Source organism: Anguilla rostrata, chromosome 4 (genome assembly GCF_018555375.3).
Source record: "Anguilla rostrata isolate EN2019 chromosome 4, ASM1855537v3, whole genome shotgun sequence".
Lineage (NCBI taxonomy): Eukaryota > Metazoa > Chordata > Actinopteri > Anguilliformes > Anguillidae > Anguilla > Anguilla rostrata.
Genome location: NC_057936.1, coordinates 47,489,105 through 47,509,660, shown reverse-complemented (window position 1 = coordinate 47,509,660; position 20,556 = coordinate 47,489,105). Strand labels below are relative to the sequence as shown.

The 20,556-nt window shown below is 44.0% G+C and overlaps 1 protein-coding gene across 3 annotated transcripts in view; it reads right to left on the bottom strand.

Annotated features, from left to right (window-relative positions):
• myripb (myosin VIIA and Rab interacting protein b) overlaps window positions 1–20,556 on the bottom strand; it is a 116,570-nt gene that overhangs the window by 21,117 nt on the left and 74,897 nt on the right. For all 3 annotated transcript variants that reach the window (XM_064332829.1, XM_064332828.1, XM_064332830.1), the window contains exon 4: window positions 9,240–9,376. In XM_064332829.1, coding sequence (XP_064188899.1) covers window positions 9,240–9,376 — 137 coding nt within the window. The remainder of the gene's footprint in view (window positions 1–9,239; window positions 9,377–20,556) is intronic.

Sequence of the window (20,556 nt, the reverse complement as noted above, 5' to 3'; positions counted from 1 at the left end):
AGAGGAGGAGGGCTGGAGCTCCTCACCGGAACAGAGCCGTGCTGAAGATATAAACTTCCCCACGGCGTGAAGTGATCTCTCCACAGACGGGGAATTAGATTAACAATGCCTTCCCCAAACAGAAAGGCCAGGCCAGCCGGCACCCCCTCCGGTCCCCCGCTAATGTGGCGCTCGCTGGAAGCGCCAGACAGCAGACAGGCCCGCGCGACTGTCACTCCGTATTTCCACATTTAAAACAACGGGGCTGTGGGCGGCTGGAGCAGGACCCCGCCCTGCTTCAGACCTAGGCTTCAGTCACACCGCGCAGCTTACCAGGGTCCTGCCATTACACGTCGAGCTAGTGTTGTGTCGTTCGCAAACGGTTCGTTCAAAAGAACAAATCTTTTGGGTGAACGAACTGTACTGAATCACTTTGTGAAACGATTCGTTCGCGAACGTGAACTGGTCGTTCACTGACTGATTTGTTCACTGAACGTACTATGCCCCAATCGTTCGCGAATGACACAACAGTACACTTGCCCGAATCGTTCGCGAATGACACAACACTAGTTAGTTCGTTTGTCTTGCTGTAGTGAATGCAAGGACCGAGGAGTCTCTGGGGAGGAGAGTGCGTACGGTATGGAATAATGGATAATAAATGAATAATAATCGAACATCACTGTCAAGTGTGCTGTTTATTTTCAATGAAATAAGTTTTTTTTTTTTTTAACATGTCTCAAAGTAGGCTAGCCAGGGCTACTATTTTATCGACTACATTTTATGAGAAAACGTGTTCTACTTAGGCAACGTATATCAGCACTTTCTATTTCAAGCAGCCGGTAGAAAAAGTCACGGTAAAGAAACCCGCGTCTAGGGCTAAAAAAACCCATTTTGGGAAATGATCCAGTACACTGAAAAGAACAGTTTTGCTCTTCACTACGTCGAGCGGCGAGGAAGGCCGGCACAGCCGCCCAGGCTCACAGCCGCCGCTCGCGGCGCTCCCCCGCAGCTCGCTCGTTTCTCCGGGCCTTCGAGGACCCGGGATCCTGCCTCAGCCGCTAATTGGAGAAAGTGATTATCGCCGCACGGGGAAAATAAAAAGTCGATGGAACGGAATAAAAGAAAACAAATGGGCTTTTGAACAGCCTCCCAAAAGGTACTGTGGCCTAATGGGGCCTGGTGTGTGTGTGTGTGTGTGCGTGTGTGTGTGCACGTGTGAGTGAGAGACAGTCAGAGAGACGGAGAGAGCAATGCGTCTCTATCCCTGAAACTGCAGGGGAGAGGGGAACTGTGTACAGTTATTCTCGCTTCGGTGCTTGAAGGACATCTCTTCATTTTTTTTCCCTCCCGTGCATCTCTATATGTGAAACCTCATCAGACGCCGCCGCGGCTTTGACAGAGCTGCTCTAATGTCACCGTTTCCCTGAAGGATGGACTCGGGCTTTACTCAACCTTGCTGTGTGGGGGCGGGGGTGTTGAGGGAGGCTACATAAACCGCTATACCTCACGCACAGCGCTCCCCAGGCTGATGTGGACAAAGCGGTTTCGAGTCTCTGACTCACAGAGACGCTCAGCGAAGCGGCTTTTCGCGATGCCGCCGCTCCTCGGGGCCGAAGGGTCGGCCGGAGCGTTCCGCTTTTTAAGCAGGGCCGTCCCGTTCTGCTGGAGGACAAACGCTTGGCTTTTCTGTGAATGCATTTACCATCCTCATGCACTGTCCCTGTCAAAGTGCATCTGTCAGGCAAATGACTGGCTAACACACATGATAAATACGGCTCTCTCACTCCACTGCCTGCCCCCTCCCCTCACCCCCCGCCCCCCGCCCCACCCCAGTGTAACGTCACCCGCTCGGTGCCCGCGATGGCCACCGATTCACCCTCGCCGACTCATGGTTAGCAGAGGCGCATTTATTCAATGCCGCCATAACAACGACACAATCATACTCCTCAGCGCTGGCTATGGAGTAAGGACTCGCTAAGAGTACCGCCCCCGGCGCACTAGCGCCTGGTACGCTAGCTAAGCTCACGCGGCTCGGCTCGGATGGGAGCTGTTCGTCGTAATCGTTGTGGAAGGCACGGGAGACTGAGGCAGCGCAGGTGCACCACGCGCGGATGTGGGGAGCGGTGGGCCATCTGCATCTTTAAAGCAGACAGGAGCATCCTGCTCCCTTCTGCTGATGGCTGTTAAATGGATACGAGTGTGCTGAAGTGCACTGCAGGGACGGCCTGCATGGAGAGAGGAGCAGACCTGCAGCAGGTAAAAAACTCCTGACCAAGGCTGCCACTGGAACAGGTTGGAGTCCTGATCTGTGTTCACTTCTGGCACTACGATCTTTACTTCACTCTAGTGTGTTTTTCTGCACCTTGAACTGATGCACTTGTTGTACGTCGCTCTGGATAAGAGCATCTGCTAAATGCCTGTAATGTAACGTAATGTAACAGCTGCAATGTTTTTAAGCTATTTGAAGTGATCAAACAACAGATTAATTGGGAAACTTAAACCTGTTACCCTAGCACATTCATGCTGCATCTGTATCTTCATCTTGATGTTTTAGCTCATCATAGCTACGGACACTTTATGAGAATTGCACCTTATCTGACCTGTGTTGTGTAGTTGCTCCAACGACCTTAGGTATGCACTGAATGTACGTCGCCTTGGATAAAAGCCAAATAAAGTGTAAAGTTAAATATACTGTAAATATTACCTGGAATCCAATGCTAGCTTTAGAACTGCTTCTAACCCCGTCTTTGAGCATGTATATTTGTCTGGCCTTCTGACCCAATCCAGACTGCCACTGACTGGGTAAGTGCTTTGCTTTTCTTTTCAATGCACTCAGTGTTGTTGACTTGAAACTTATAGTTACAAAACACTGTGTGTAGCCATTTCTTTATCTGGCTAACAGTAGCGATGACATGACGCATTCCATTAATGCAGTCCTGTAAACTACTCACACTACCTTTACACTAAAAGCACTGTTTACAATGTAGACTCTGTTTTATAAGGTCACATTTCCCCCTCACTACCTTATAATCAAAATGTCCATGTAAATGCTAGCAGATTTAACGACCCGGACGTTGATGGATTTTTGCGCTGGATTACAGTGACGTGTTTAAAATGTAAAAATCTCACACTAAAACAACCGTCTGAACCGCATGTCTGTGGACTGGTTTTCAGAGACAAAAGGAGGGCTTACTGTCACATGTGGCATGCGAGTCAGCACTACTGTTCTTCTCAAATTGATTACATGACAGCCCTATTTCTCACTCAACATGAGCTCAACAGCCACGAAGTACGAGACATAAAAACATAAAAAACCTCACACTTGCTGAATTACATGTTCAAAAGATACCTTCAACAAATTTAATCCTCTGAGGAACCACCGATACACAAAGAAAGGATGTTCATCCTTTTCATCTCTCCCCTCAATAGCAATTAGCAAATTACATAATTAATCGCTGTTCAGACTAGCATGCTGCAAAGGCTGCACATTACACTTCAGGGCTAATTCAAATCAACAGAGTATGAAATTAGAGGAGTAATATGAGATACTACAAGTAGGCCAGCACCACGCACAGCCATAGGACCTACCAGGACATAACACTGTTTGTGGCCAATCTCTACATTCATCTGACAGGGAAGAGAAATGAAACACCTGTCTTGGCACTGGCTAGCACTAATCCCATTTGTTGGAAAGTCAACCTTTGTGTAAGGGATGGGAGAATAAGGAGAGTATCACCTCAAACAGCTGAGAGACTGCTTGCTACGATATGTAAGAACATGTCTTATCCAGGAAAGACTCCCTGTAAAATCAAATGTGGACAAACACAAAAACACAGACCTACACACCATATACACATACACACATAGAAACATTCTCAAGGTACCAATTCAGCACAAAAGTAGCAATATTCTGTATTCAAATGCCCTGGATGTATAAAACGCCCAAGAGGATTCTGGGGAATTGTACTAAGAGCCTGAGTCATTGTACTAAGACTCCTCAAACACCGCAGAATTGTGACCTTGCACAAAAGCAAGCTTACAGTTCAGAACATTACTACCTCTGTGCTGAAAGGCGAGGTCACAGTTCAAATGTGCAGATCAGTGATTACTAGGGTGAGGTAAGGACACTACTGTTACCCCTGAACAATGCCTATGAAAAATATGATTTGAAGCCAGTCATTAAGTCATAACATGCTCCCCTGCACACAATAAACAGGAACCAAAGAAAGGAAAAACATAAAAATTGCACTTTTCCTCAATAAGAGCGGTTGACAAACAACCTACTTGCTACAGTTTTATTTGAAACAAAAACGTTAAAGCCATTCACAGTTTCATCGCCGTTTGCCATACTATGGAGTTAAATGATAGGCACTGATCCTGCGCTACCTCCGCACTGTTGGTTTAATTAAGACAAACTGCCCTCCTTTCTGCATCAACTCCAACCACAGCAGCTCGGGTAAGCACTGATCTAGAGAGATACTAATGTTAATTGAAAGAGTTTAACACAATCACTCTTGGCCTGCAGAACCGGTCTCAAGATATTACACTCACTTGAGGGAGGCCTAATTAAAAATGTTAGCAGCATGCTACTCAGAGCTGAGAAGACTGAACAGGCTCTAGCACGGAAAAAGGCAAGGGCCTGAGCATAAACAGATCAATCTAAAAATAAGCTCACGTAATATGATGCAGGATACTTCACATTAGAAACATGCAATGTGCACAGTAGAGTGCCCCCAATGGCCCCTTCAGTGCAGAGATGCAGGAATTAGAAACTGATTTAACTGATTTGATTACAGAAAAGGAAAAAAAAAAAAAACCTGATTAATCCAGTTTCAGAAAACACTCTTCCTTATTATCAATTCACTTTAAAGAAACGCAGACCCTAGGCTGTTATGTTGCACAATCTCTCGAATATTGCCAAGTGCATCTGCATAGCTCTGGAAATATCAGCCTGGCTTATCAATAAATGACAACGCTTCATTCTGTCACAAGTGCAGAATTAACAGCAACCTATATCGTCAGATTAGATCACCTTATTCATTCTTTACTGCCCTGTTAGCAGTCGTAGAGAATGCATAGATGCCCCACGTTGCTTACTGATGGAATTTTTACGGCCGTCTCAAACCCCTCCTGTATACCATGTTGGCGGCGTCGGAGTGAATGCACCGCTATCCGCCAGGCTATCTGCTCACCAGGCTAACTGTTCACCAGGCTATCAGCTCACCAGGCGATCTGTTCCCCAAACCTGGGCGGCTCAAAGGAAGGCCAGTTCATTACTGCGGCCTGCCGCTTCAGTCTGACAGGACAGCCCCCTGAGCCGCCGTTACCGCCGCTGCTCTCAGACCTCTGCTGCCACGGGCCTGTGGATCTTTCCGTCCTCATCCCTTCTTTCTGTCCATCTGCCTCTTCACAAGCCGGGGCAAATGCGGATAATAAAGAGGAGGAGGATGCATCTTTTCTTCTTTTTTTTTTTTAAGAGCAGCTTTGTTGAACAAACTCAACACCGGCACATGCAGGGAGATACAGGTCACATTCTACTTTAATAATGCAGCCTAAGGCTCTACTGTTCTGTTTCACTACATTTAGCCTCTTTCCAGAGCCATACATAGAAACACCCATTCACTGACTGTTTATATAACAACATGAATGCACATATTAATGAACATACACTGTGAAATACTATGACACATCTATTCAGCTTTTTTTTAGCAACCCGTTAATTATTCTAATTATCTATGCAGTGATCCTTATTGCCATTTATATGAACAAGTGCACAATCCAGTGACAGTAATTACCATTACAAAGAACAGTTTATGATGCAGCAGCAATGTAAAGGGAAGAATCACGTTCGTGCAACATGTGCAGTCTAAATAGACTTTAGTAATGACATTCAATAGCTACCAAATTACAGTCATAACCAGGTCAAACCATCCCGGTATAAATATGCCACCAGTAGTGTTCACAGTTTCTCTGATTGGTTTCTAAGAGAGGGAGCTAATGAGGTGCAGAGTCTTGCCAGAAGCTGGGGAGTGTCTGTTTGGGGACGGCTCCCTGTTTTCCACTGAGTGCCATTTGAAATGTATTGCGTGCAACTGCTTTGGCAGCTTTCCCTCTGACAGTGTCTCTCTCCTTACAATTCATATGCCACTGCTCCAGAGGCTGAAAGCCTGACATTTATCCTTCCTCTCAAGTGAAACGGCTCCATCCATGTTTAATGTGACCTCCTGTGACATCCATCATTTTTCAGTTCCAGACGGCATCCTGATCCCCCCCCACCGCCCCAACCCAGCAACCTTTTTTTACAAAAGGAAGTGATGGACTGCAGAACTGGACTCTTTTGTATGAAAACCGACCAAAATCATTTCAAAACCAGTTAAAATGCTGTCGGAGTCAGAGTCATATCTCAAATTGCTCCCCGATCTGCCTTAAGAGGATTGCAGGGCAGCAATGAAAGCTCCTCATTATTTTTACCATCTATGAGTCATTTCTGCTTCAGAACCAGGGATCTAAATCTCAGCTGATTTCTTGTTACTATTCATTCATAACAGCCATTCAAACGCTTAAGACACATGCTTATGAATGAGAGCCATTTCCACTTTCCTTTGCAGATGCACATTACTAATCAAGGGATATTTGATCCATCCCTAATTTCGGGAATCACAGAAGAGCAACAGAAGCATTATGGGATCACATGAAGGCAGCAGATCTGCAGTGTTGTTTAAACCGCAGTAACCTCTCCCTGCTGTGCTGTAAGTGCATTTCAAAATCCCTCACTGTTAAATCTGTGCACAGAGAAAGCATAGGTTCTCTGTACGAGATACCAAACACGCACACACACACGAGCAGGGATGCGTGTACACAGACACATTACGCATGCATGCGCGCGCGCGCACACACACACACACACACACACACACACACACACACCTATAGCACCCACACACAAAAACACACACACACACACACACATGCACGGACACATACAGTACACACGCATGTACACACATGAGCAGGGAAGCACACACGCAGACACATACAGAACACATGCACGCCTGCACACACACAGACACATACAGAACACATGCACGCCTGCACACACACAGACACATACAGAACACATGCACGCCTGCACACACACAGACACATACAGTACACACGCATGCACACACAAGCAGGGATACATATAGAGACACATACAGTACACACACATGCACACACACACAAACAAATACAGTGCGCATGCACACACAAACACAAACAGTACAGACGCAGACACACACGGAGACAGAGTAAACACACACACACACACACACACAGTACACACACACTGCAAAGGCGACATATATAATATATCAACGCGCAACAATATAGCAATGCGCTCGCTGACATTGTTCTGCTCTGATCACTGCCAGGAGGAAAGCACTGCTCCTCCATCCATCATGTCCGTCCAGCCGTCGCTCCTGTGCGAGCAGCCTGACGGCGTCCTTTCTGGCGCGGACGGCCCGCCTGACGCGCGCGCTGCATAATCTCTTCAGCTCGTTATCTGAAACGAAGGCCTGAAAGCAGCTAATCCTCAGCGAGAGAGTGTGAAGGGGGGAGTGGATGAGAGGACAGCTGCTGGAGCAGATTGGGGCAGGGGGGCCATTCGGTGGAGGCTGTGGTACAGGGCTGCGCATCAGCACAGCCGTCAGTCCGCTCCCTGCCAGCGCACGCGACACCACGCGACCTTCATTTAGCAGCGGCTCTTATGCAGAGTGACTCGACAGTGCAAGACAACAACATACAGCGCTCCTGTGTGGGTGTGCCTCCATACGTGCCCACAGAGGGGCAGCCACCAATTCACAAATGCCTTGTGTTTACAATTATACCGCTACTGTTACTACTCATCCCAATTTTACCATTGTAAAATGAATACAGCTAGTAATATTACTACTACTATAACTAAAATAAAAACAATGACAGTATTCGCTGTTCGACCACTTGTTAGGCATTACTCAAGACACCTTTGCACTATCAAGCGGATGAGCCTAATTCCAGCAAAGCTGTTTTCATCTGTACGACCAAATAGATTGAAGATTTAAAAAAAGAGGTGATCCATCACCACCTCTAAATCCTGCCGAGAATAAAGAGAATTACGATGCCTGAAAAGAGCTACACGGCAATACAAGCGATCACATGTAATGAAGGGATTAGAGATGAATACAAAATCAATTTTAGACTTCCTTCAGGAAAAAAAAAAACAAACATGAAAAAAAAAACATGAAATAGCCACCATCATCCCTCAGGTTTATGGAGGGAGAGGCTCAACTTTTCCCACTAATATTTCAGAGGGATTACGGGTCTAAAGCTCCTGGGATTATATGTACTGACATGTGTGGCATTGTGTGTCTCTGTGCATGATGAAGGGAGCGGTTACCTGTGTGGCTGTACACTCAAAGGTTAATCTATCATGCCCTGCATCTCCATCTTAACGAAGGCCTGGGCTGCTAACTTTGGGGTCTGCACCTGAATGGATCAGGGGACACTACCAGATATGGCGCAATCCTAAAAAGAAACTGAGAAAAATATGCCATGGACACCTTCTACTGAGCAACTTGGATAAAGCAGCCAGTCGGTCTGCAAACGCATGCAGCGGCAGATGGGGACATTATCACCGTTTACATTATTTTCCTTCAAACACTCAAGAACAGCAGCAGCAATTTTACAGTTTCCAGTTTGTGACTTTCGGTGACTGTGCTCACAGAAACGAAAAGGAAAAAAATAAAAACTCATTACCAAAACTCCGCACTTTATTCGATAAAACCACACCACGCATCTGTATTCTCCTGGCGTGCCAGACACAGATCTGTATCAGTGCCGTATGAGATTCAAGGCCATTACTGCAGCTCTTGTCAGGGTGAGCCACTAACCCCCGTACAGAGACTCCTTTTGCTTTCAAAGACACATACACAGGAAAACCGTGGCAGAGCATACAGGGAACAGCTGGGGTATGACATCCAAACACCGGACCTGAAATCTGAAACAAAAACAACAAAAAAATACAAAGAAATCAAGGTGAGAGGAAACTGCAGTACCTGTGAGTTCTGAGAGAGGAAACTGCAGTACCTGTGAGTTCTGAGAGAGGAAACTGCAGTACCTGTGAGTTCTGAGAGAGGAAACTGCAGTACCTGTGAGTTCTGAGAGAGGAAACTGCAGTACCTGTGAGTTCTGAGAGAGGAAACTGCAGTACCTGTGAGTTCTGAGAGAGGAAACTGCAGTACCTGTGAGTTCTGAGAGAGCTCCGCGCTCTGCGATGTGCTTCCTGTAGAGCGTCTTCAATACCTTGGCACTCCCAAACCTCTTGAACCGGCTTTTAACGTTATTGTAGTACCATTCCAAAGACTGCGTCCTAAGAACCCTGTGGACGAACACAAAAAAAATACATGTATAGAAGGAAAAAAGTCTTTGATGGCAGTGCCAATCGTATGGAATAGAGATGGGGCAAATTAAATGAAAATGCTACCACATTGTCTAGACATAAACAATTATCTATTAATTTTTTCCCTGCTTATTTTCTCAAATTTGGGGTGGGTGGGGGGGGGGGTGGTTGGAGTGGATCCAAAAACCCACAGTGAAGCTTGACCAAACTTGTGGGCGATTTATCACTTTTATTCCATCTAAGTGATCATTGTGTGTGGCTGAATGTCACATATTCTCAGGTAAGTGGCATGATTGGTTATATTTTATCAGAAACAAAGTTCCATGTGAAGCATATGCTGAGTCTGTACCAGGCAGGATTCCGATTGGTTTTTTTGGGGTTTCAATCACCTTTCAACCCTCACAGAAGTTGGAAGGGATTTGAATCCAATTAGCAACCAACATGTGTTGATTTAGTCTAATTTTGTTCTGAATTCTGCTAATAAACATAGGCTGGGAAGCTGAGGATGAATGGCAGATTGTGTTGGCATGGATACTGCAAGAGGGGAGGGTTGGGGGAGTTAGAATGATTCTATGGACACTGACTGACAGAGACCCCCAAAAATATTACATTTTCTGGGTTGGTGGGATGCAATGTGAGATTTTTTGATGGGGCCCCAAATCCCTGGTGGTGCCCCTATGTGTTGGTCTGACAGGACAATTAACTGTACAACCACAAGCATAATATCAACTGTGCTTAAGGCTGCAGACCTACAGTATGTTTTGCTTATGCTGCATGACAGTACCCCTTCAGAAATAACGCTTGGCATCCTGGTGTCACAGGAAGTTCAACGGAGTATTCCCACTTTATTCACTGTGTCACTTTCCATTCAACAAAATAATCAACCAAACTAATGATATTTGGACCCACAGTACCATACACTCATACAGGTACGTCGAGAAGATGAAGTGAGCGCATATACCGGGATGGAAACTGTATCCATATGGTGGAACCAGAGTGAAAAGAAGATAGGCCATGCACATTTTTTTACATTGATTTACATTACATTATTACATTTCAGGAGTATAGCAGACACTCTTATCCAGAGCAACTTACAAAGCTTAAAGTCTACTCTAACATGCAATCCACTTATACAGCCGGACATTTTAATGAAGCAATTTCAGTTAAGTACCTTCTTCAAGGTTACAATGATAACGCCCCACCAGGGAATCAAACCTCCAACCTCTGTTACAAGCCCTGTTCGCAGCGCATTATGCTACACTGCTGCCTTTACAATAAAAACTATATTTTAGGCATTTAGGACTTTGGTTTGTTTCTTTGACATTTATACAGATAGAAATAAAAACAGTAATGATTGGGAATAAGAACCATTTATCCTTTTGATATAATGAACAACCAGATCCTGTAATGGCTCACAACACCTACTCAGCACCATTATCGACTTTCTCTTCATTTACTACAGTGTAACCATAAAATGAAGATAGCCAGCTGATATGCTAAACTCTAAGTTAATTAGATATAATTAGATATAACCAACTGAGCTGTGCAGATTGTTAGCAAAGTAACTATGGGTGATGCTAGCTACATGGATGGGTAAATGGCAATGATGATACAACAAGGAGCAAAAATAAGTAGTGATAGTAGCCTAGCAGGTGTGATATTGTAGTCAGGTCATATCCCATGTTTGCAAAACACTGTAGACGGTGAACTATTTTTCTCCATTTTTATCTTGTTTCCTTTAAGTCTTTTTTTCTCCACCTAATATCTTCAGAAGTATACAATATGAAAGGCAGCATTCATGCAAAGTAAACACTTCAAGGACGTAAAAATGTCTTTACTCAGTTTTGCTGAATTTGTGAACCTTTTACCTAGGTATTTGTTATTCTAAAATGTATTTGAAACGTTTCTGGGGCATGGCGCACTTTTCTTTGTGGGGAGAGGTGGGCGTGGCTACAGAACCTGTGGTTTGGGATTACGTTCCAACAAAGTGTTTGTTGCTAGCTTGCTGCAATGACAGATGCTAAGAAGCCTGGATACAGCAAAGCAAAAAGACAAACCGACGGGGCTCATTCAAAAACTAGAGTCAAACTTTTCTTTGGTGGCATCAGCTGAAGTTTGCCAAGGGGATTAAAAGCCGCACACAGTTGACCTGTTTTCTTTTAGACCTGTAGGTAATGTTACTTATAGCTAGTTACCTTATGCAGCTAGGTGCCGAGGTTGGGTAGCTTTCGTATTGAATTCTGTTCTTCTATCAATCTGTCTTCTTCTCTAAGGGAACTGCTGTTATTGTTTAAAGTAGCAAATTAGCTAGTTTGGAGTCGGTAATTAATCTACATTTATTTCAATCAGGGGAAATTAATTCGATACAGCATGTATGCTTTCTAGTTAACGTTACGTGCAGCCAACTTCACTAACGATGCTGCAAACAACTTTGAAAAGGCTACGAATAACTTTATTTAAAAAGTCATACACTTTACAAGTATATTAGTTAGCTATGACAGACCTATGGCCTGCTAATGTTACTTATTCCACACCCGATTCCGTGTCTACATCCCAATTCTCACTCAATGTCCAGGAGGATATTTCAGGAAGCAGTATTAGAGTTAGGTAGATAACTGCGTGGAGTAAGACCCTGAGAACAGCTCTTATTCAGTCCATGTTCCAGATTTGGGAGTGTTCAAGTTTTACTCAGTACAGTTATCCAGCTAATGAAACTGGGCCTAGAATAGCTAAATACCAAATAAGGAAAAACGGAGTAGCTACCGTAAGATGTTCCCACGTGCCAAGGGGTGTACTCAGTGTAAAGATTGTTACAACGCTGCCTAATTACGGTTACAATCTATATGGAATCATTCATGTTGCTAAAAATACTATTTTCAATATCTCTGACTAATGCACCTCTTCGCTTGACATTTTTCTTGTAGCACCGTCAAAGGAGGTGTGAGGGCCGCAAAATCCTTCATAATATACCTTTAATTACTTTCTTTTCAGCAGAATTTCTTGTAGATTAATTGTAGCTTCCTAGATTAATTGTAGGTTGTGATCCTTGTGCCAAGTAGCAATAGCTATGTAAGAATTTCAGGGATGCTACATGGACTGAATGTAGCTCTAAAAATGGAAGCAACAGAGCAACTGAGCTGAAAAATGCAATTTTACACTAATCAGATAGTGAAAACAAGGTTCGTGAACCACAGAGAAATTAATTCAAAAACATCACCTGTCTAACTGTCAGCATGTATGCTACTTATCCCCTGCTTCCTTATCTCATATGGGAATTACAGAGCGTGTGTGTGTGTGTGAGAGAGAGAGAGAGAGTATTGACTGGATTTATTGTGTTCTCCACAATAATCTGTCCTCAGTCAGAGTGTTTCTGTGTTTTTAATTTCAGCTCCAGGCTATTTAGGTTTCAGGAATGGCTAAGAATAGCTACAGAAAATATTTGAAGTGAAAAGGTATTCTTCTTGCCTGTATAACTGTGAATAAAGCAGCACCTAAAGAACTAAGCACATCAAATAAAGACTATGCATAACCTTTTAGAATAAGATATTTATGTTGATTCAGTAGCAAACCTTACATTAAGACCGTATATTGTGGATTATGTGCGAAAACATGAAAATTAGCATAGGATACTGAACAAGTGTGCACGCCTGCAAGAGAGTCACATTTTCAGCCTCATTTATGAATTCAGTAACTGTCTGATAGGAGATGCACAGTATATCAGCTGTATAGGTTCATATTTAAACGTTACAATAACATTGCACATGTGTAGTTACTGAACACAAAACGTGGGTAAATGAGGGACTGGAAGTATATGCAAAGGCCACCAGACACCACAGACATGGCTCACCCTTAATTAACGAAAAATGTCCCATCATTACATTACATTTATTTGGCAGATGCTTTTATCCAAAGCTACGCACAAAAGTGCATATCAAGGTCATTGGAACTACAAAACACGGTTCGATAAAGTATAATACCCATTTTGTACAGTTATTCATAGCCAAGAACACTGATCAGTTCACGCAGTGAACATTATTCTGACCTAACTTATGCCAAGTCAAACTAGGAGGAAGTACAAGCTACAGTACAATATTAGGACAAAAATACAAATTACAATTTAAATTACAATAAGTGCTGGAATGGAGGTACATGTAACATGAGTGGCATGAAAGAGGCGAATTTAAGTGAAATGATTCGCAGAGTGGTGGCAGTTAGTTCAGGTATAGTCTGAAGAGATGAGTCTTCAGACCATGGAATCACACATACAAAAATGGTGGACAGGCCTGGTTTACTGTAATTGAGGCTAGCATGGCAACAAGAGACCTTGGTGACTTTGAAAGAGAGATGAATGCTGGGCTTGTTCAGTGCCAGATTTTGCAAACAAGACAGCTTGTTTGTTGGCGTTAGTGAGCGACAGCATCTAAAGCGATGCCAATGTGGAACTCACCATCAGCGAAGGGCATCAGCGAACAGAAGCGCAAGCTCCGTGATCAAAATGTCTCTGCATTAATTTGAAGTACACGGGAAAACCAGGAAAGCTGCTGCAGATGAACTGACTGTAAGCTGCCTGTACTCAGTCCAGCTGACTGCCTCAAACTCGGCACTGGCCCAGCACCCTAATAAGTGACTATGTTGGTTTAGGGTTTTAATGCAATTTCTTTACCGGTGGATAATACACACCGCCTACATTCTACCAGCCTACAGACATCTGTGTTTGCCTGGTGTGTCACTGTGATTTTGCTGGTGAAACTGAGTGCAAATTATAAATGTCCACACTCTAAAGTAAAGCAGCTGGTGTAAGAACAATTCAGCTCAGTAGCAGATGGTCACTGCTTTAGCTGTCATTTGCATTTCCAGGCAATACCTCTCGCCAGACCCATTTTTCGTTTCGTCAGGAGAAGAGAGGAAAAAGTCCTCCAAAAACCTTAAAATGGAGTGGAACCTAAACCACTGAGGCAGAGGATCCGGAGGTCTAATATAAAGAATAAGCAGGCTTCACATGCACGGAATTCACCCTTCTGGCTGCACGAGACCAGCTGTGTGTTTTTCCCCTCTCGCTTCTCGGAATTACTCTCCATCACAGTTTTTGTGCGGTCTGAGAAGTGTGGTAAAATACACACAAGGCAGGCGATGGCATCACTCTCTCCTCACTAACTATATGCACATCTGAACAGGATTTAAATAAAATATGCATTACGAGTGAAAAGAGCTCTGTGGTCCTGCCAAGTTTGCACTTCCTGCGGCAAAAACGGAACTATTAACATAATTGACATTCTGAATCTTGTAATGAATTCAAATAATTCAAATTGCGTCTGTGCTTTATGGAAGATCAAATAAGTCGTTTAACCACCAAATATTTCAGAGTGTTTTCTGAGGAAATATAAAAATAATTAAGCCCTCTTAACATTTTTCAAGAGGTTGAACTCTTTTTACACAACACATGCGAACATGACAGCATTACAACTTTGGGCACAAATTTCACCATCTTAATGGCAGCAAATGAATGATTTTTATTTTTATGGGAAAGTCAGCAATGGATTCCACATAGACCAGAAAGCGTAGAAATCTGACTCATCAACATAATATCTAGAAAAGGACAGTTAATGAGACTAGCATTGTACAGAAGAGGTACAGTATAAACAGGTATTGTGTGTGTTCCGGAACTCCTCACGCTACAAAAATTATGTCTGAAATTATAAACCGGGAGTGGAATTTGCAGTATTTAAGTCACCCTGGAAAATGGAATCCACTAAGTACCAAAATATTTTTTTAAATGCTAAAATAAATGACACATTTATGCAAAAGCTTATGTAAATGTTAGTTTTTACAAACAAATGGGAGCAGGCAAGCAGAAAGTGGGGTGCACTGGAAGTGAACAAATTGAAGACTGATGTCTGGGCCCAGAGGGGGTGGCTGTTATTAAAGACATTACTTACTGATGAAACTGTGAACCCCGAGTAATTCTCAAAAGGGCTCAAATGCTATCATCCTCAATCAGCTTCATGTGGGCACAAATAAACAGTGCATCTTGAGGCTGCTACATTGTGTTTTGCAGCCCTTCGTTTGGAAAAGACGGAAATAGCAATCATCTTGAGTACAGACGCCTGCAAGGAATTATGGTTTGGGGGGATGTGGGTGGGGCAGAAAATGTTTTTAGACTGTCTGTCTGAAGCAGTGCACTTAAATAGCTCTCCAAAGTCTAAATAAATTAGTCAGACAAAATCTGGATGTGGTGGTCGACTGCCACAATCAGTCCGATCTCTATTAACGTCCTTCATGCACAAACACAGAAAGACAGTGTACAGCACACAGTCAGGTTCCTAAAACCCATTTTCTTGATTCCAGATCTGATTTTACTTGGTTGGAAAATGTTTAGAGGTTTGGTCAAAGCCATGCAACATTTAGACAGAACCAGGAATTATATACTGTAATACGTTGTGAACAGCTGAGAATAATTCAGCCTATGAAAATTTAGTCGGCTACTTATTAAATTGTGGAAGAAGTTTTACTGAAGGTTTGTGTTTGAGCTTCTCCCTGTTCCATCCCTGGGTTTAAGAGGACTTCCTGAGGCTGGTAAATTCCATTCTCTCCAGTCCTCTTCTGTGGAACAGTGCACTGTGGCTGATCTCCTTATTCTGTGGTTGCAGTACACACAGAGGCAGACCTCCTTCTTCTGTGGGTGCAGTACACACTGTGGCTGATCTCCTTCTTCTGTGCGTGCACACACACTGTGGCTGATCTCCTTCTTCTGTGGGCACAGTACACACTATGGCTGATCTCCTTTGTCTGTGAGTGCAGTACACACTGTGGCTGATCTCCTTCCTCTTCTGTGGGTATAGTATGCACTGTGGCTGATCTTCCCCTTATGTGGATACAGTACACACTGAGGGAGTCTGGATGCCTGATCTGCTGCAGTGCATACCACATGTGGCGATCTCCATCCTGTGGGACATCACACTTGCTGTCTCCTTGCGTTCCCAGGAGGCAGGCATCACACCTGGCTGATCTCTTTAATTCTGTTCAAATGCTATGCACCTCAGCCTGGCTGAACTGCCTCCATTACTAAAACATGATGAAAAGTGACATTCTGTTCACATTAATCATGTCATGACAAAATTAGCAAAACTTCAAAAACAACCAAATATTCCAACAAAAAAAAAAAAAAAAACGCACACACACAAGAAGGTGTGCGCTCACAAAAGTTATAGACATGGCTGTTGCGGATTAGATCACTCAAGCATCTCCTCAGATACTACAGGCACTATTGGTCGATTCCATATCCCTTTAGCCCATTTCATCACACTGAGTAAACACCGTAGGTCACCGTGAAGAAGAAGCAGCCTGTCATTGGCCTGACTGCAGGGGAACTGTTTCCACTGCCTGTGACTGCTGGCCCTGCAGCTGCAGCCTAATACACAGACCTGAGGCTGGCTGTGTTGCTCACGGGCAGAGCGGTGTTCACGCACACACCACTGCACCTGCTTCTGTCCTGCTTTGCATCACTCTGATTAACTACATCACGGGTCCCGGACCCGTTATAATGCCGCTTCCAAAATAAAGAGAGAAGAGGAGGCGGGCCTCTGAAAATAACTGCTTTTAAGAGAGCACGCGGGCGTTGTGAAGACCCTGGAGCACCTTCCTGTTCTTTGAGAGCAAAGCTGCTGATCAGAGCTGGTAGCACAGCAGGGTCTCTGCCGTACCGCTGCTCCACCGGTCTTATTTCACATGGATGCTTATTATCGGTGCTTCACAGAATCGCTGTCTGTCCACAGGAGGGAAAACATGAACATCGTAGCTGCCGTCCAGGCGAAGGAGGGCCAATGAGCCAGGAGCCTCAGGCCATTCCAAAGGGAGGGGCAGAAGGGGCAGCTGGGGCAGCTGGGGCAGTTGGAGGTTGCCTCTGGGCATATAGCAGTACAGGAGAAGATGTCCTTGCACACTGCTCATCCAGAACAGCTTGTACACACACACGTCTTCACACAGCTGTTTCACAGGCAGGAAACTCAACCTTGCATTTCCACACTCCAGTACAGAAACACCTTCAAAAGAGGGAAATTACCCCCTCAGGTTTTCATTGTGACTTTTAAATGTACTTTTAAATATTTGAATATTAATATGAATATGTATGTGTACATGTATTAGCCTAGTTATATCCAAATGCAACTTAAGACATTACCAACGAACTACACTTCCTGTTACTCAGACAACTAGAACCAAAACGAAAGGTCTCTCCTGAGAAGGAGGGGTGTCATGGCAGGACGGAACCAACAAAAGAGGGACAGGAAGGTAAATTAGTGAGGGAGCATCTCAGGGACACCACTAATTATAGATGAGAGGAAGGTGGTGGCACTGCCATGGGCTGTGGCACAGTGGCCTCATCCTGTGCGTGTGGAGGGAACATGGTTCCATGGTGCCTCTGGGGGGGGCCCAGGGGGGGAACCCTGAGGGATGGGGGGGGCGGGGGGGGGCTCATTCAGACAGCATGCACAGTGCTAAAGAATGGTACAATGCACCATAGAAATCAGTGCGTTTTGGGCAGCTCTGAATCTCCTCAGATCATTCCATGCTGTTAATGGAGGCCTCGGGCTACTCTTGCCTAGTGCAGTGCACTCATAGCTAATGAAGTGCCCCCTCAGCAGCTAAACTTCAATGGGCGTAAACAAATAAATGCTAATTCCTTATTTGTGCGGCAGTACAAAACAGGCCGGGCGGCCACAGCTCAGGCTCTGTCCCCTGGGCAAATATGCCACCTATGTGACACAGCTGTGGGAGAGGACAAAAGTAAAGGCCAAGACTCCCTCAGCAACACATAGGTAGAGTTTATCGAAACACCATAAGTCAATGTTTCTTTCCAGCTCATTAATTGTTTGGAAATATAATTTCTCCTTAACCATTTTTTCAAAAATTGAATATCATTGCATGCGATCTGCTACTTTAATAAAGGATAAGATGGGAGGTGGTGGCTGTATAACAATGCAATATTAACTGTACAGCTGATCTGTAATCCAAGGCAACATGGCACATTTTTGACAAGGTGATCAGCCAACTAACTGTGTGATTAAATTTTAGGCCAGGGCCTGTGATGTGGGGAAAAACTTGGCAAGCTGACTCTTGACCATATTTCCTTGATAACTGTAAAATTCCAAGAACATTTCTGCAGGGTTGCTGCACTGAATGAAGTTTCCCTGACGTAATTACAATGAATACAATCCATAAAAAGAAACCTGAGGTAACAGAGGGTCAAATTTATAATTGGACAGTAACACTAGGGGAGCTGCGGAAGACAAGCCCAGCAGAGACAAGTCCTTTGAAATTCCATCAAAGAGCCGCCCGGAGCCACCACTCCACCCTCTTCTCAGCCCATTGGGTCACCTTCACCTGGATCACGGGGCCCTCAACCAATCACAGATGAGCAGTCATCCCCCCAGAGCACAGAGCAGGCAGAGTGGAACCCACAGTGAGGCCAAAGCTGGATGAGCAGGCAGAACATTCCAGACTGACGTTCTGTTCTTTTATCGCAAAACTGGCTCCTGGTAACAAAAGCAAAAAATCAGGTTTGGTTTTTGATGAAGCACCAAGATGTTGTCGGCCCAGAGCTACTCGTTTTCAGGATAAAAAGTCAAATAGGTTTTAAATTTTTTTTTTTTTTTTTTAAGTCAGCCAGTTACACACTGTTAACCTTCACTGTTACCCAGAACCCTGTACATTTTCAAAGTCAAAATGACAAATTCCCTCCTAACTTCCACAATTATGTATGCATTTAGGTGAACAAATCTAGACCTCATTCTCCCTTCTACAGAATCATGTCTATTTTCAGGCTAAAGGAAAAGAAAAAACATTTTCTCACTTATGTTTTCTTATATTTCAAATTTTCCCAGCTTGATCCACTGTGAATATATTTTGCTAGATTTACACAACAATTTTATCCTGGCTCTTTCCTAAAAAAGCCTTCAATTTCCATGCCACAGTGTCAAAAGCAACATTTCAGCCTCCAATTACGGTAACAACGCTTTTAGGGCACATGTTAAAATGTCAGTTATAAAATAAATTAATCAAAAATCTGCTATTACTGCTGTGCTCTCAGTTCTCTTTCAGCCAAGACCCATGGCTAATCATTATGTATTTCTGGAACACTTCACATAACACATAAATACACATCTGTGAGGTGCCCAGTGGCACAATGCTAGTAAATATAAAGACACCAACATTTTAAATGTCTATTGGCTTGCAATTCATTTCTTTGTTCTTTGATATTGGTACAATATGTTCTTAAAGCACAGATTTGTATTCTATTTTATTCATACAGGTGACTATTTGCATAGCGAGTGACTAATACTGAAAATTTCCCATTTCTGAACATTTATTTTTCTTATATGAGGTTTTTTTTTTCCCCCACACTATTTCTAGAAGCCGTTTTTACTTTATATTCCCCGGCTGTGCGGTCCATGTGGAGCAATGTTCCATGAGGAGGCAGAGAGCTGAAGCTATCTTTCATCTCTGGAGGGGGAGCTCCATCTCGCGCGCTCTGGCCACGCTCCGCGGGGAGCCGGCCATTTCCATTCCTCTTTTGAAGGCGGCCCCACTCGATAAGCCGGCCTGCACCCAAGAACTCCGTAATAAAGTTCAAATGGGAATGTTTAGGGGGGAAAAAGGGCGTGAAGAACAGGCACGAAAGCAGCCGGCCGTGACGTTGTTCCAGCTCTCCGACATCTCGCTGCATCTCAAATCCATCAAAAAAATAAACGCCTTTCTTCCACAGTTTTGACAAAGCAACTCTAACGTTTGCTCAGGACATTTATGTAATAGAAGAGCCCCACTGCGGGGACGGTATGACATCGTGAAAACGTGTTGCACGTTCTGATGCCTCTTCGAGGGAATGGCGGGGAAACGGGTTACAGTCTCCCTGGCTTTCAGTCTCTACTGGCCAAGCCAGAACGCACCCTGGACGTCATCTGAATTCATTTTTTTAAATGACATGGACACTTGTTGGAAAACCAACAGCACAATTCTTCAAATCCACAGAGACTTTTTGCCCATTACGTGAGCTCAAGAGAGGGCCACAGCACAAGCGAAGCCTCTGTGATGAATAAGAGAAGAAGCCGACCTCAGAAAATGATTCAGTGTTGTCATTGCAGTTTTTGGGGGTTCTCATATTGTAA